At 36.6% G+C, this 17,737-nt stretch overlaps 2 protein-coding genes across 3 annotated transcripts; one reads left to right on the top strand and one right to left on the bottom strand.

Moving 5' to 3' along the window:
* The first annotated feature begins 722 nt into the window (after window positions 1-722).
* LOC127421864 (calcineurin B homologous protein 1-like) lies at window positions 723-11,709 on the top strand. Of its 2 annotated transcripts, none has more exons than XM_051665045.1 (7): window positions 723-974; window positions 1,460-1,532; window positions 4,738-4,818; window positions 5,007-5,131; window positions 9,377-9,438; window positions 9,726-9,848; window positions 10,315-11,709. In XM_051665045.1, the coding sequence occupies exons 1-7, from the start codon at window positions 908-910 to the stop codon at window positions 10,366-10,368; spliced, it is 585 nt and encodes a 194-aa protein (XP_051521005.1). In that variant the 5' UTR covers window positions 723-907; the 3' UTR covers window positions 10,369-11,709. The 2 variants fall into 2 exon arrangements, with proteins under 2 accessions (XP_051521005.1, XP_051521007.1); XM_051665047.1 differs by lacking the exon at window positions 10,315-11,709 and adding an exon at window positions 9,974-10,300.
* A 152-nt stretch (window positions 11,710-11,861) lies between these two features.
* On the bottom strand, window positions 11,862-15,948 carry LOC127421865 (cytochrome c oxidase subunit 7A2, mitochondrial). The gene is made up of 4 exons (XM_051665048.1): window positions 15,132-15,948; window positions 13,973-14,059; window positions 12,251-12,335; window positions 11,862-12,014 (listed from the first exon to the last, which is right to left on the bottom strand). Exons 1-4 carry the CDS (start codon window positions 15,144-15,146, stop codon window positions 11,953-11,955), a joined length of 249 nt encoding a protein of 82 aa, XP_051521008.1. The 5' UTR covers window positions 15,147-15,948; the 3' UTR covers window positions 11,862-11,952.
* Window positions 15,949-17,737: the final 1,789 nt, after the last annotated feature.

The following is a 17,737-nucleotide window of genomic DNA, read 5'->3' as shown; positions in this document are numbered from 1 at the left end:
TCCTCCTTGGTTTTCATAATTTGTAAACAATAGTTCAAAAATGATTATTATGTTGTTCATTATTATTATTATGTTGTTGTTGTTGTTTTAAAGTAAAGTTGATCGCACATTATTTGTTAGTTATGAGTAAAAGTCATGTTTATTTTTTCAGCCAGATATTATGAAGGAATTTATGGCCAGACCTTAAAAAATTATATTTTAATATACACCCTGTGACTATATTAATATGAATAAATGCACAGTATTAAAGGTGTTTTTTAAGTAACAAAGATGAATACTGAAATGAAATGTTGGCTCTCGCAAAGTTCTGGATCTGGATAATTTGGCCCCCGCATGAAAGCAGTTGAAGAGCCCTGTCCTACATCATCATCGCGATATTTAACACAAACAACAGGCAACCGCAGAGACAGCGGGCCAGTGAATGGTCGATATGCGAAAGACTTTGGCGCCATCCAGTGTTTCAAATCGCGTTATAAACGCCACCAGTTGGATTCTATTTTCCCAAAGCTGTTTGTTAATTTATGCAAAGGAAGAAAAATACTCCATGTTTCCCTCACAGTACTAATAAACAATTCAGATGAAGTTTTACTATGCGCAATCATGTTATCCCGCTATGAACAAATAAACAAGCACATACATATGATATATGCATACATAACGTGCGCCATTGGGGTGTGTAGTGGGCGTTGTTGTAATCACGCACTGTTGCACAAAGCGTCTATTATTATGCAGATTCAGCAGCAGATTGTGCTGATCGAACACAGATGATCTCGCAACTTTTAAAAACTGAATTCAATGTCGAGACTCGTGAAGGTTTATTTTTCATGCGTTTTTTATTTCAGTGCTGTGGACATGGGCTAAACGTTAGTATGCTGTCAATATATCGTGATAAATAAAAATACTTCAAATGGGTTCGACGAGCTCCACCCTGTTAAAAATACCAAACGTCGAGGAGTTGATGCAAGAAACGGTCTGTGAGTAACATCCTTCACACAGTTGTGTTTTCGTACTGAGTTATTATAGGCGGACCATTTCATCTCCATTTTTGTTGTCATGTTTGTTTGTTGGTTACATTTACATTTTAAGGTAATTTTGATGACAGTATCCAAGTTTGGGCTTAAATTCGGGTTGCGGTCTGTACAAATGTTATCAGGCACACTGTAGACTGACAGTAGCAGGTGCTGTTTAGTTACTGATATTGCAAACTAATATTGTTTTAATAAATCCTAGAATAGCTATCCAAACTTAAATAGTTTATTAAAAATATTACAAGGGATTAAGGAATAAAGCATAGCTACATTCATGGATTTATAACGCTATTTATGGAGAGAAACGGACTCAGTTGTCAATTAAATTGGTATATGGTCCATTGCATATTGATGAACTCATTTGGTGTTTGTTGAGTCATCATGCTACAGGCCCATACTGCAGCTTCAAATGTTTGATCTCTCTCTTTCAGTCTCCTCTGCACACATTATTCGTCTGTATGATCGCTTCAAAGCTCTGGATAAAGGAGGAAGAGGTCATCTCTGGTGAGATGCCTTATGACATTTGAATAGGGTTTAACTTGGTTTAACGTAATTCAGTTGTGGACATTGGTTCTACATATTGAAAATTAGTTTCTTTGATATGAAATTAAAATGTAGACTCTACTCAAATACTTTGTAGTGAAAACCTAAATTAATTGAGTTAACCCAACTCAAATTTGAGCTGTTCAAGTAACTATATTGCACCTTGCAGCTTGTTGCTAGTTATCAACAAACACATTAGCATATTACATATTTCATCACCTAACCAATAAGGCCCAGGTATACTTAATTTTTTAGCGTTCCGGATAGGCTTATGCCTGGTTGACCGCGTTGCCTTTGTGAGTATACTCTACTGACAGCGAGCGAATGCAGACATGTTTGGCCCACTACAACTTCTTAATGATACTCTTTTAGTGCAGTCAATAGCAGGCGCATGCGTCAGTGACGCGCATAGAGGGGGCCTGCATTCTAGTGATGGGTTGTTCATGAACGATTCGTTCATTTTGAACAAATCTTATGTGACTCAGAAGAACGGGTAATCTCAGAGAGTGATTCGTTCATTTTGTGTTGGCCGCGCATGCGCATTGCACAACGTCCGTTCGTTTGTTACATGAAAACCGCATAGCCACTTAACAGGAAACAGAAATGGTTAGTTCATCTTTCAACTCTTTTGGTACGAGCCGTTCATTCTTTTGTCATGTGACTGCCGTATATGCTATGCATTTCTCGCACAGGAAACAGAAATGATTAGTTCACCTCTCGAGTCTTCTAGTCTGAGTCATTTGTTCTTTTGTCACGTGACAGCCATATACGCTATGCACATACGGCTGTCACGTGACAAAAGAACGAACGACTCGGACAAGAAGATTCCAGAGGTGAACTAATCATTTCTGTTTTCTAATCAAAGTTTGCGTAAGTAGATGTGTTGGGGGGGATTTGGCTATTGAAAATGTAACATTTAAATTGAATTCTGCTGAAATGTTCGAAACCCAGGGCATGCTGAGTGACTCCAGCCAGGTCTCCTAAGCAACCAAATTGGCCCGGTTGCTAGGGAGGGTAGAGACACATGGGGTAAACTCCTCGTGGTCGCTATAATGTGGTTCGTTCTCGGTGGGCCGTGGTGAGTTGAGCGTGGTTGCCGCGGTGGATGGCGTGAATCCTCCACGCGCTATGTCTCCGTGGCAACGCACTCAACAAGCCACGTGATAAGATGCGCGGGTTGACGGTCTCAGACACGGAGGCAACTGGGATTCGTCCTCCGCCACACGGACTGAGGTGAATCACTATGCGACCACGAGGACTTAAAAGCACATTGGGAATTGGGCATTCCAAATTGGGAGAAAAAAAAAAAAAACATTCTGCTGAAATGAACGAAATGATTAATAAAGATTCATTCATTTTGCTGAACGAGACTCAAAGATTCAAGTCAGTAAAATGATCCGATCTTCCCAACACTACTGCATTCGCGGGTCAAGAAAATCTAGTCAGCACGCGGTCAAGCTGCGCAGCTGCGCTGGTGACGCAATTTGCGTTACACTGTACTGTGCGCAGAGCGATCCACAACGCGGAAACCCGAAATATACTTTGGCCTTTAGCTCCAAAAAATTCAACATGACAGAAACTCCTCTAAATCCCAACATAACAGAACATTAAACACTTAAGTCTCCTACTTGTTTCATTTTGTGTAGAAACTAGGGCTGTCAGAATTAACGCGTTAACGTGTGCGATTCATTTAAAAAGTTTAATGTGTTAATATTTCTTAATCGCGTTTAACGCATTTACCGTTAATACAGCATGAACACTGGTGTGAAGGGCGGCACCTTTGTAACGTGTCCGCCCAGAGTCATTACACTGACGCACATGCCACAAACAGACACACAACAGCACCAGAGCCCTTCTACCAAGTAGAGCCTACAAGCTTAGCATAAAATGATGGAGAAAGGAGCTCTTAGCACTATTTGATGTACAAAACAAGCCCAGATGGGACTTGTGACAGAAATCAAGTACTTTTCAGCCTAGTGTGTAAGGCACATTTTAATTACCACAGAAGCAGAATGAGACGTGTTTGTCTGCAATTGCTTTTCATGGTGAGTTCAAAGCAAACGCTCAAGCGTTGACGCTCTGATGCGAATCATGAATGCACCTTCACGATTGCTGTAACAAAGTCTACACAGCCACAGTCTACCGGCAAATTAATATTGTGGAGGATGAGAGTTAAGAGATTTAATGGCCATTGCAATGAATATGCAACCTGTGTGGGGACTAGTTATTTAAATTAGTCAGACTCCCACTTAGACTTTGGGAAACGTTTAATGTTACTTGAATTGGTAATATTTTACTGCATTTTTATCTTTATACTGTGGAAGGCTTTGTTTGGAAAATGTTAATAAAGCATTATATTGTTACATATTGTTTTGTTTTCTTTCCTAAGATGGGAATAAATGAATTTTGACAAGAAAAGAAGTGTGTGTGTGTGTGTGTGTGTGTGTGTGTATATATATATATATTATATATATATACATATATATATATATATATATATATATATCACACACACACACACACACACACACACACACACTTCTTCTATATATATAGTGTCAAATTTCAGCACTTTTAAAATCTGCGATTAATAGCGATCAACTACAAAAAATTATGCGATTAATCTTGATTTAAATTTTTAATCGACTGACAGCACTAGTAGAAACACATCAAAATAACACTTAATTTTTAAATTTACTCTCCCAATCCAGTCCCATGCAAAGCATGGTGGGAACTGGAATCCTCTGCCCGGTTTCAGCAATATATTGTTGCAACAAATAATATTGACATAGTCCCAACACGATTGGATTAAGTTAACATAGATGGATTGTACACAATGAAATTAATCATGAACACAGCTTCATTTTTAAAAAAGTTAATTGAGCAAGCATTAAAAATCACGTTGAGTGAACACCATCTGTTTCAAGTCTGAATCCATTTGGACATTTCATAGACATGTGATCATATCACTTTTTGATAACTGTTGAATATCACTTTGACTTTATGCAGTATAATTATGTTCTCATCTTAAACATAAATGTGTTAAGTTGATTTCAAGTGTACTGGTTTAGTATTTTCAATAGATCCGCTTTCCCCTTGTTTTTTTCAGTGCACTTTTATGTCCTCCTTTTAATTTTTTTTCTTAATCTGTCTCTTGCTCACAAAGTCTTCAAGATTTTGGAGCCATAAAGGAGTTAGCAATGAACCCCATAGGAGACAGAATAATTAGTGCCTTCTTTTCCCCAGGGTAAGTGGATCTTGTTCATGAGCTACTAAGCATTTAGCTACAAAGGAGTGAAAAGAATTGACATTCACGCTGAAATCTTGAAGACTGATCTACAAGTTCTGATTTGTCTATCTTTAAAAATGTCTATTGCATTTACCAATAATAATTGTATTGTGTCTTGTAGTCAAGAGTAATGTTATCACTTTCAGGAAGGAAACAGTGGATTTCCACACTTTTGTGAGGATCCTGGCCCATTTCCGACCTGTTGACAAAGACAGACCCAAAGAGCCCAATTCTCCAGAACCCATCAACAGCAGGAGCAACAAACTCAAATGTATGGTTGTAAAATTGCTATATTGTAAATATTGTTATATAGATAATATAGCTATCCCCTAAATCACAAAACGGATGATGTTATGAAAGGGATAATGTACAGTCAGCCAGGAATTATTGCAAAAAAAACCAAACAGGGTGATCAGGATTTCTCATCTTCAAGCAGAGGACCTGATCAACCTGTTGAGGTTTATTTTGCAATATTGACCAACTCACCGTACTCATTATCCTGCATATCATGGCTACTTGCCAAATAAAAATAAATGTTGGTCATAAAATATATTTGAGGTGAAATTATTTTATGTGAGAAAAAAGAAACTGCAGAGTGATGCATGAAACTAGCCCAGCTATGTAGGAAATTAATTGTGGGATAACAGTAAATTATACAGTTATATATACATATACACTGGCGGCCAAAAGTTTGGAATAATGTACAGATTTTGCTATTTCGGAAGGAAATTGGTACTTTAATTCACCAAAGTGGCATTCAGCTGATCACAAAATATAGTCAGGACATTACTGATGTAAAAAAACAGCACCATCATATGCAATAGACTGGCATGTCTTAAGGTCAATATTAGGTCAAAAATGGCAAAAAAGAAACAGCTTTCTCTAGAAACTCATCAGTAAATCATTGTTTTGAGGAATCAGAATGAGCTTTATTGCCAAGTATGCTTACACATACAAGGAATTTGTCTTAGTGACAGGAGCTTCCAGTGTACAACAATACAAATCAGCAATGAATGAAGGCTATACAATGAATGAAGGCAATACAATGAATGAAGGCAATACAATGCTTGACATTGCCAAAAAATTGAAGATTTCATACAAAGGTGTACACTGCAGTCTTCAAAGACTGTAACAAGGACAGAAAGAGATGTGGAAGGCCAGATGTACAACTAAACAAGAGGATAAGTACATCAGAGGGTCTAGTTTGAGAAATAGATGCCTCACATGTCCTCAGCTGACAGCTTCATTGAATTCTACCTGCTCAACACCAGTTTCATGTACAACAGTAAAGAGAAGAGTCAGGGGTGCAGGTCTTATGGGAAGAATTGCAAAGAAAAAGCCACTTTTGAAACAGAAAATCAAAAAGAAAAGGTTAGAGTGGGCAAAGAAACACAGACATTGGACAACAGATAATTGGAAAAGAGTGTTATGGATCTTAACCCCATTGAGCTTTTGTGGAATCAGCTAGACTGTAAGGTGCGTGAGAAGTGCCCGACAAGACAGCCACATCTATGGCAAGTGCTACAGGAAGCGTGGGGTGAAAGGTCACCTGAGCATCTGGACAAAACTTTGAAGCTCAAAAAGCATATAAAGGCAGCATAAAAGTAATCCATATGACTCCAGTGGTTAAATCCATGTCTTCTGAAGCAGTATGATAAGTGTGGGTGAGAAACTGATAAATATTTAAGTCCTTTGTTTACTATAAATCTCCACTTTCACATTTTTCTCTTTTTCTCATTTTTTGTGCATATTGTCACATACTGGGCAGGGAGGATAATTTATATAAAAAAAAAATACTTTATTATTGATCTTTTTCTCACCACACCTTTCATATCACTTCTGAAGACATATATTTAACCACTTGAGTCTTATGGATTACTTTTATGCTGCCTTTATGTGCTTTTTTTGAGCTTCAACATTGTGGACCCTGTTGACTTGCATTGTATGGACCTACAGAGCTGAAATATTCTTCTACAAATCTTCATTTGTGTTCAGCAGAAGAAAGTAAGTCACACATCTGGGATGGCATGAGGATGAGGCATGTTATTTTGCCAGTTCTACCATTTTCTTCATATTTGGCAGGTTTCGATGTGGCTATTTCTTTGAAACTCATCTAAAAGGCCAGCATCCAAAAGTCTTCTCTTCAGTGTCGTAGATAAAACTGATGTTTGGCTTGTACTGGTCATTGAAGCTGTTAGTTAAGGACCTGTAAGGGGTCTGTTTCTAAACTAGAGACTTGTGTACTTGTCCTTTTGTTGTTATGCATATGGATTTCCCACTTCTCTCTCTGTCCTGGTCAGAACCAGGTTGCTTTTTCTTTCAAATCAATAGCGCATGGAATAGCCTTCATCTCTCAAAAGAACAATAGACTGATACATTTTTAGAGAAATTTGTTTCTTTTTGGACATTTTTTAAAGCACAATTTGACTTTGAAGTGTAGAGTGACATGCAGGAAATGCAGATTTACTCAATACTTAAGCAATTAAAAAAAGACACTATTGTGGTGTTCAGACGTCATTAAATAGTACAACCCTTTTTAACTGTTCTAATAATAAGAAAAGTTTCTTGAGTAACAAATTGGCACATTAGAATCATTTCTCAAGGATTAGGTGACACTTTTTGTCATCATCATCATTATTTTCAACATTGCTAATGTTTTTGGCAGGAGTTTTGATCAATTTAATGCATCCTTGGTGAACAGAAGCATCAATATCTTTTAAGAACAAAAATGTATTAGTGATTCCAAACTTTTGAAATGTAGCGTGTATATATATACAGGTGCATCTCAATAAATTAGAAAGTCGTGGAAAAGTTCATTTATTTCAGTAATTCAACTCAAATTGTGAAACTCGTGTATTAAATAAATTCAATGCACACAGACTGAAGTAGTTTAAGTCTTTGGTTCTTTTAATTGTGATGATTTTGGCTCACATTTAACAAAAACCCACCAATTCACTATCTCAAAAAATTAGAATATGGTGACATGCCAATCAGCTAATCAACTCAAAACACCTGCAAAGGTTTCCTGAGCCTTCAAAATGGTCTCTCAGTTTGGTTCACTAGGCTACACAGTCATGGGGAAGACTGCTGATCTGACAGTTGTCCAGAAGACAATCATTGACACCCTTCACAAGGAGGGTAAGCCACAAACATTCATTGCCAAAGAAACTGGCTGTTCACAGAGTGCTGTATCCAAGCATGTTAACAGAAAGTTGAGTGGAAGGAAAAAGTGTGGAAGAAAAAGATGCACAACCAACCGAGAGAACCGCAGCCTTATGAGGATTGTCAAGCAAAATCGGTTCAAGAATTTGGGTGAACTTCACAAGGAATGGACTGAGGCTGGGGTCAAGGCATCAAGAGCCACCACACACAGACGTGTCAAGGAATTTGGCTACAGTTGTCGTATTCCTCTTGTTAAGCCACTCCTGAACCACAGACAACGTCAGAGGCGTCTTACCTGGGCTAAGGAGAAGAAGAACTGGACTGTTGCCCAGTGGTCCAAAGTCCTCTTTTCAGATGAGAGCAAGTTTTGTATTTCATTTGGAAACCAAGGTCCTAGAGTCTGGAGGAAGGGTGGAGAAGCTCATAGCCCAAGTTGCTTGAAGTCCAGTGTTAAGTTTCCACAGTCTGTGATGATTTGGGGTGCAATGTCATCTGCTGGTGTTGGTCCATTGTGTTTTTTGAAAACCAAAGTCACTGCACCCGTTTACCAAGAAATTTTGGAGCACTTCATGCTTCCTTCTGCTGACCAGCTTTTTAAAGATGCTGATTTCATTTTCCAGCAGGATTTGGCACCTGCCCACACTGACAAAAGCACCAAAATTTGGTTTAATGACCATGGTGTTGGTGTGCTTGACTGGCCAGCAAACTCACCAGACCTGAACCCCATAGAGAATCTATGGGGTATTGTCAAGAGGAAAATGAGAAACAAGAGACCAAAAAATGCAGATGAGCTGAAGGCCACTGTCAAAGAAACCTGGGCTTCCATACCACCTCAGCAGTGCCACAAACTGATCACCTCCATGCCACGCCGAATTGAGGCAGTAATTAAAGCAAAAGGAGCCCTTACCAAGTATTGAGTACATATACAGTAAATGAACATACTTTCCAGAAGGCCAACAATTCACTAAAAATGTTTTTTTATTGGTCTTATGATGTATTCTAATTTTTTGAGATAGTGAATTGGTGGGTTTTTGTTAAATGTGAGCCAAAATCATCACAATTAAAAGAACCAAAGACTTAAACTACTTCAGTCTGTGTGCACTGAATTTATTTAATACACGAGTTTCACAATTTGAGTTGAATTACTGAAATGAACTTTTCCACGACATTCTAATTTATTGAGGGGGTGTGTGTGTGTGTGTGTGTGTGTGTGTGTGTGTGTGTGTGTGTGTGTGTGTGTGTGTGTGTGTGTGTGTGTGTGTGTGTGTGTGTGTGTGTGTGTGTACATATCAGTATTTTCTTCTTGTATGTTCGCAGAGTCATTCCTTTAAATGTCTCTGTTTCATTCCTGTAGTTGCGTTTCAGTTGTATGACCAGGACAAGGATGGCAAGATTTCCAGAGATGAGCTTTTAAAGGTCAGTAGTCTCTAGAATGTTTATTCATAAAGTGAAATATAGCTACATTGTTTCATTTAGTTCATTGTTGTATTATTTTATTCATACATGTTGTATAAATTTTTTCATATTTGTAGTATTTGTCATGTATTTTCATTTATTTTTGTTAGTGTCTACTTAATTGTGCATCACACTGGATGCATAAGAGGAAAAAATCCAGAGAGCTGAAATTCAAAAGATTGTGCAGCGTGGCTGTTTCTCACTACATGTACTGTTCAAAATGAATGACAGCTGAGAGTGATTGACAGGTTCTCCGGGCAATGCTGGAGATGCAGGTGACGGAGGAGCAGCTACTGAGCATAGCGGACCGCACAATACAAGAAGCGGATCTAGATCGAGATGACGCCATATCTTTTGAGGAGTTTCGTAAGGTACTGCCCAATATTCTGTGACCATAGTTCTTGCTAAAAGCACTTTATTTACACCTGTTGTTTAGGTGAAGTGTGTAATTTCTTCGATGTTAAAATATTTTCTTCTATCCCATCTTAATATGCAGAGACAACTATAAATAATTCCCCCAAAAAGTGTGAACACTGGCTCTGTGGCACTATCAACACATTGCTCTGTTTGTTTGAGCATCCTGACCAGCCTGACACAGCCATATTGGCTAAACCAATGGCACCTGTTTGGGGTGGGACTTTTTTTTTTCTGACCAATGGCAGATGAGGGAAAACTCTTTCAGGAAACTTGTTTATAAACAAGAATTATTTTTGCTGTCCCAATTGGTGCCACTAGAGGCACAAAAATTACACACTTCACATTTAATGTCACTGGACCTTGACTGCTAGTCATTGTGTTTCAACCTGTTGTTTTGTTTTGAATTATGTATTTTATTAGTCTCTGGAGAAGGTCAACATTGACCAAAAGATGAGCATTCGCTTCTTGCGCTAGAGCATCACGGGAAAGCTTCTGTACAAACCTCGTACATTTCCATCTGTTTCATCTCCAAGCTTGAGGAAATACAAGGAATATCCAATATTCACAGGACGGTATGATGGATGTTGTTTGATAAACAGGATTTTAATGCACTAGGAATCTCTGCAATGCACTGTGGTTGCAACAGCATACTAACAAATGCATAAAAGTTTTGCATTCTGCGTCTTAAGGAAATATTAACTGTACTGAATTGAATGACTTATTCATTCTGTTATTTTCTAATTATAAACAACAGTTTGCCTGCACTGCAGGGGAAAGAGAGAGTGATGTTAAGTGAATTCAAATCTCCTCACTATTCTCAACTAATAGTTAATGACAATTTACAGCATTGCAATATCATAAAACTACCTATGTGGAAAATGGGATTTGTGGTGTGGTGACAGGAACATAAGGTTTCATGCTTAACTGTTTGAAGGTTTATTAAGTGTTTACACTTTGTTCTCAGTATAGTTTCTAACATCTCTGTGGCATGAGACTTTCCAGAATTCATGTCTTTTGAACTATGTGACCTTATCCTAAATATTGGAATGTTTTTTTTTTTTATGCAATTTTGACTACAAGCTTAATGAGAGAGGCTACTTTACTGCACTTATGCATGCTTTTCTTAACATTTGTATTAAACGCTACTGAAATTCTACTGAAAATGTATTTGACAAAGTACAAAACAATACTTTGGATATTATCTTCAAAAGAAGCTTGTCAGAGCTTCTATTTCTTTTTGTAAAACATTTTAATGGAAAAATTTACTGACTGCCCTTTTAAATTCAGGAAAGTAAAAATAATATTCTGGGTTCAATACAAGTTAAGGTCTGTCGACAGCATTTGTGGCAATGTTGATTACCACAAAAAATAATAAAAAAAAAAAAGCAAAAATTGAGGTTACAGTGAGGCATTTACAATGAAAGTGAATGGTTGGAGCGTTTAACGGCAGAAATGTGAAGCTTATAATTTTGTAAAAGCACACATTAATTCTTCGCTTAAAACTCTTGTATTATTTGAGTTGCAAAGTTTAAACTTTTTTTTTAAATTTTTTTTTATATACAGTCATTGACATTACATTGTCATGGCAAATAAGTTGTAAAATTGCATATAAATTTACACATAAAAGGTTAGTAACCAATTTGATCACACTAAAATCATGTTAACACATTTAGTTTTCATCTTGTAGCTATACTTTTGAAACATTTACAAATTGGCCCCATTCACATCCAGCAAGTGCCTCAATGGAATCAAGATTTTTTTTTTTAGGAAGGGCAAGTCAAAATTATTTTTTGTGGTAATCAACAGTTTGTCACAAATGCTGTCGCTTGAGCTTAACTTGTATTGAACCCGGAATATTCCTTTAAGCAGACTTTTACTGTGGCCGCTAGGTGGCGTAAATGACATGTTTAACACACATGTGACCTAGCTGACACAAGAGTGGTTTTCATTGGAAAGAGGCCCAGTAGTTGAAGTATTATATTCATTTAATTCATCAAGGTATTTGACATGAAATGGATTTGTACAGCATCACATAGCATCAAAGTTCTTAATCTGTCCTTATTGTGCTTTACTCCTGGGCATACAGGCCAACAGCAACCAGTAACAGGAAAAGGCAGTGCCTAAATACAGAAACACAAATAAAGAGATTTGTCTAGATACTGATATGTACATATTTTAAAAAGACTGAAAACAAAAATAAGCAAATACCAACTCATAGTTTGCATAAACTGCATTTTTAAATGCACAAAATATTTGTACTTCAGTGCAATTCAGTTCAACATTTCAGTCTAAGCATGTAGATCTACAACAGCAGTGATGTTCACATTTCACAATTATTCAGGAGGTTTTATAGTACCTGCAGCTGTGATGGTCATGGTTAAGCGGTAGAGAAGGACATCTGTGGTCCCCCCTTTAATATGGATAGGCAGACCATTGTCCTCCTGCAAGTGTAGATAAAGTGTTCAAATTCTTTAAGAACTGCACAAGCTATAAAGACCATTATTTTTGTATTTGTCCTTTATTCAAATTTCAATTAACCCTTTAAGCTTGCATGGGCCCGACGGCTATTAAAAAAAACAAATTATATATATATATATAATTATCAAAATATTAATAACTGCAGTCTTGACCAACACAAAATAGGTATCGTTTCAAAGCTTAGAAGCTATGCTTTACAATGCATGTAGGCAATATGACAAAAATTGAACAAGTGCTTTGAAATTAGCAGACAAATCAGAAGCGTTCCATTTTGATAATTTATTAATAATTTTGCACGGCACATTATTTTAATCGCTAAAAACATCAAACTGATCAAATAGCCATGTGTCATATGTTGTTGGAAAGCTCTCAAAGAGAAGAATACAACCAGCCAACTTTGTTTTACTCACAGACAAAATATAGTGAGTAATAACTAAGTATATGTTGTTGACATACAAGTTACAGAACATGTAAACAGGTGTTGCTTATATGCAGCGTTTTTGCATATAACTTCACGTAATATAAATGGAACATAAAATATCACATACCATTACTTAGAGGAGGTAATTATCTTTAAATTGAGTCCACACACCACGTAACTGGATGCATAAATCATTAGATAATCTACACAAAGCAGAATATGCACACGGCACATAATGTGCTCTCTGGCTAAAAACACGTTAGCTTTCCTGGATCAGATGACTTCATCGGAAATTATGTAGTACGTTGTCCAGCATCATGGAACGCTAAACCAATTGTATTAGGATTCAGATCGCTGCAACCAGAGGTGAAAGTCATTCAAATATGGGCAGAGAGGATCGTTCACTCTAATTACATATGGCGACCAGGAGATGGAGCCAAGTACATGACACAGACTGAATGATGGCTCAAATGGAACTGAATGAAATCCAATTACTCATGCCTGCATGCTTTGGAGAAAGAGCATACCTTTAGTCATTGTGTAAGTAGTTCTTATTTACAATTATTATGTTTTATTTGTTTTGAGAGGCTTTTGGACACGATGATAAATTATGATACATTTATAAATTTAACTCAGTTACAGGTGACATTATTAGGAACAAAACAAAAGCAGTTTTTCTGAGCTACCTTATTTACACCCTGAGAAATATAATGACAAATACAAAAATAAGGAAATAAAAAGTACATTTGAGTTAAAGTTTTTTTTTTTTTTGTTTTTTTTTTTTGTGAGATTTTTCAGCAGTTGCTTAGGCTGAGAGACTCTTAAGCTATATCATTAAAAAATGTGAAAAGTGTTCTTTAAAATTATACCAAACACTCTACCCTACTTTGTTTTATTATTATTATTTATATATATATATATATATATATAAACATATTCTAGAATGTGCCAATTATTGTCACTATTTGGTATCACTATGAGAGCACTGCTAAATTTTTACATATTGTTTGCTGAAGAATCATAAAATGTTTATGCACTATCCCAAGATATGCAGTATATACAGTATGTATGCAATAATAAGATGCAAAATAACATATGAACTGAGTAAAAATGTCAGGTAGTGGACACTTCAAACATGTACAGTATTTTGCCATTATCTCAGTGTGGAATTTATCTTACCAGAAAAACCTTCTGTCTCTCCGGCACCTTGTTTTTCATTTGACGGGCTGTTGTGCTAAAAGCCCGTGAGGCTAGCCGGGGAAGACTCTGGATAGAATTAAGGAGAAATATAAAGACAATGGTCTAATATTTGTACCTCAACACACTTTCATTAGACTTTAACCATTAATAGCAAGCGCCTCCATTTATCCTACATATGTTAGACTGTTGCATAAAACCAGATTTTAAAAAAGAACAAAGTCACACTCCTACAATGAAACATTTGGATTCACTGAAGAATTAAGCAACTTCTCAACATAATATTTTATTTATCTTTTTTCTGTAATCACTTTTCATTCAAATATTCATTTCTACAAGGCTTTTTAGGTGTTTGTGAAAAGCAGATCCTTCACATGACACATTTACACGACAAACTAAACTAAATTATCATTATTATATTTATAGTTCTAGAAAGTCACCTACAGATATTCTGTCTTCTATTGTTAAACAAGTGAACAGAACTGAACATGCTATGGTTCCCAAGGTCAAATAAACTGGAACATGTGGGTTGTTATTTTAGCCAATTGTGGCTTACCAGCACCAAGAACAGACCAATCAGAGTGTAATGCAGACAGTGGGCTGGGCAGAGAAGATATGTGTGTGTTTGTCTGCATGTACACGTTCTAAATGTGGAGAGTGTGACAGTGACATGACCTCCTAAGAGAAAAGTGTCTGTTTCATATGCAGACACTTGTATAGCAGACAACTTCTGATTACATTTTTATCTCTCTCTAATCCCATGTAGAGCACTAAAGTGAAGGAAAAATCCTTTTGTTTTTCTAAAAGGAGAAACTCACAAATCTGTTTGCTCATAAAGCAAGTGGTACCGGATCAGCTGACCACTGAATGACTATTATTTTTTTTAAAGTTCATTTGAGGCTATCAGCCTTACAATCACAATGTTTTTGAACTTTAATGCAACACAATTCAAAATATGTCTATAAAAGACACTACCATATAATGACTAGGTTTACCAAGCAATGCATGCACTACAATGGTCAGACTATCGTTCTGTGAAATAGTTCCTGTTTCAAAAGTGTTTAGATTATTCATGTTCAGAGATCTACAGCTGTTATGTAGCTAAATATGGAAGAATATTGAAGAAAAGCAGTGTATTTACCAGTAAATATCTCATGTCCAACGCTGCTCTCTTCTCAGCCTGTTGATACTTGTCTAGTCAGGGCCCTTACAAGGACACACATATTGCAGAGCTTTTGATTCGGAGCCAAGTAAGGTCAGGTGGGGAAAGACAACTTGGGAATTAAAACAAGCTGATTCAATGCATACAAAACTGAACAATAATAGTAGCTGTAGTAGCAAAACTTGTCATTTACTTATAACTTTTCATGTATTTAAAGCATAATATGCCTTAATATGCCAAATAATGCTCATGTTTTGTCTGAAGTATCCAAATGTCTGTGAGAGATTTTCTGAAGGAATCATATTCACCAGTGTGATTTTATATTTTAATATGCTTATAAGAATGGATAAATGTTTGAACATATATTATACTGCGCTTATGCTCATAAATAGGTAATTGTGTTTTCTCTCTCAGCTGACTCTGCCTCAAGGCTGAGATGCATGCGTGGGTCACTGCCAGGACAGTGTGTGTGTGTGTGTGTGTGTGTGTGTGTGTGTGTGTGTGTGTGTGTGTGTTAGAGAAGCACAAGCTGAGTTTCTTGGTGCTGATAAATCCAAGGTCATGGGTTCTCCCTACAACACTTAACAGGTACGGGAGGGTCAGGTGGAGAGGGGGAGACGGAAAACACACTCTCTCTCATTGTTTTTGTATTTTTTATGAAAATACCTATCAGTATTCTAGCCTAAGGCTTTGAAAGGGATAGTGTGATATGAAGGGCTGGGTAACAGGGAGATGTAAAATGTGTTGAAGTAATGACTCGAGCTCCTCTGCTGATTCTGCTGTATTACTCCATTTTCTGCGCTGAAGAATAAAATAATTTACAAGAGAAAAGAGAAACAGAATTGTCTGTCATTTATTTCAGATAAATAAACAGGTTAAAGTAATAGGCAGAGGTTCATTGCAGGTAAAGCCCACTCAAGGACGCCTGGAAGGGCCTGTTCAGCCGGGGATACGACTGATACCGAGTAGGGTGAGGAAACACCCTATGTAGGGAATACAGACTGATTCCCATGAGAGATAATTGTTTTTTTTTTTTCCACGACAGATCCTTCCCTAACCAGTTAGCTCTCCTCTTAATCCTAAAATTAAGGATTATTCCAAATAAAAAAATGACACAATGAACATACTGTCCTGAAATATGCAGGCTTTATATATATATATAAACCCATAGATGAACTGTAACAGTTTTACAGTAGTTAAGGCATACGTGACTTTCCACAAACTCAAAAATAGTCATAAGTCAAAATAATTTTTTAATATTTAATTTTTATGATTTGATATCAGGCCTTTGCCTGTTACATACGAACTATTTGAATCCATTTGAGTTTGGACTACATGCAAGTGTTGAACGATAAACAAAAACAGGAATGAACTACTTTAATGTACATCCAAAAGTACAATCGCTCTCTCATAATAATTGCTGTGTGTCATACATACATAATAGGGAAGCAAAGAGAAAAGTGAGAAACAAAAGTTCAATTTCTTCATTCCACATTTTCATTTCCAGTTCATGCATCTGAACTTGTATGCTTCTCACACTTCAGTGGCCTGGGTGTTTCTGCATAGTACATCTTTAATACATTACACAGTGCTGGTAATGTTTATACAAGACTCCTATGACAGCATGATTATTATTTTACCACTGCAATCTGTACTAGTAAAGTATTAGTGCAGTATGTGGTGTTAAAGGCATAGCTCACCCAAAAATAAAATTCTCTCATCATTTACTCACCCTCATGCCATCCCAGATGTGCACGACTTCTGCTGAACACAAATGAAGACTTTTAGAAGAATATCTCAGCTCTGCAGGTCCATACAATGCAAGTGAATGTGGCCAAATCTTTGAAGCTCAAAAAAAGCATATAAAGGCAGCATAAAAGTAATCCATAAGACTCCAGTGGTTTAATCAATGTTAATCAAAAAAAATTTTTTGACCGGTTTTGAGTGAGAACAGACCAAAATATAACTCCTTTTTCTACTGTACGTCTTGCCAATTAAGTCTTTAGGCACGATCATGATTTCAAACTCGATAACACTTCCTAGTGCTTGAAGTAATCAAGTAATTCCTAGTAATCAAGCTTGAAATCATGGTCGTCAAGGAGACTGCAGATGTCAAGATTTATGGTTAAAACTGAGTTATATTTTGGTCTGTTCTCACCCAAAAACAATTGGATCACTTCAGAAGACATGGATTAAACAACTGGAGTCTTATGGATTACTTTTCTGCTGCCTTTATATGCTTTTTGGAGCTTCAAAGTTCTAGCCACTATTCACTTGCATTGTATGTACCTACAGAGCTGAGATATTCTTCTAAAAATCTTTGTTTTTGTTCAGCAGAAGAAAGAAATTCATACACATCTGGGATGGCATGATGTGAGTAAATGATGGGAGAATTTTCATTTTTGGGTGAACTGTTCCTTTCCAGTAAAATCTGATTCATTAAATATTTGATATCTGAAATTAAATGAATGGAAAATCAAAAATGAAATGATTTTGAACTCTCATGTTGCACATGCCATCACTTTTACTTAACATAATGATTAATCATTTACCGTCCTCCTACAGAGCCACAACAATAAAAGCAT

Source organism: Myxocyprinus asiaticus, chromosome 31, assembly GCF_019703515.2.
Source record: "Myxocyprinus asiaticus isolate MX2 ecotype Aquarium Trade chromosome 31, UBuf_Myxa_2, whole genome shotgun sequence".
In the NCBI taxonomy this organism is placed as follows: Eukaryota; Metazoa; Chordata; class Actinopteri; order Cypriniformes; family Catostomidae; genus Myxocyprinus; species Myxocyprinus asiaticus.
This window is presented reverse-complemented; position numbering and strand designations above follow the sequence as displayed.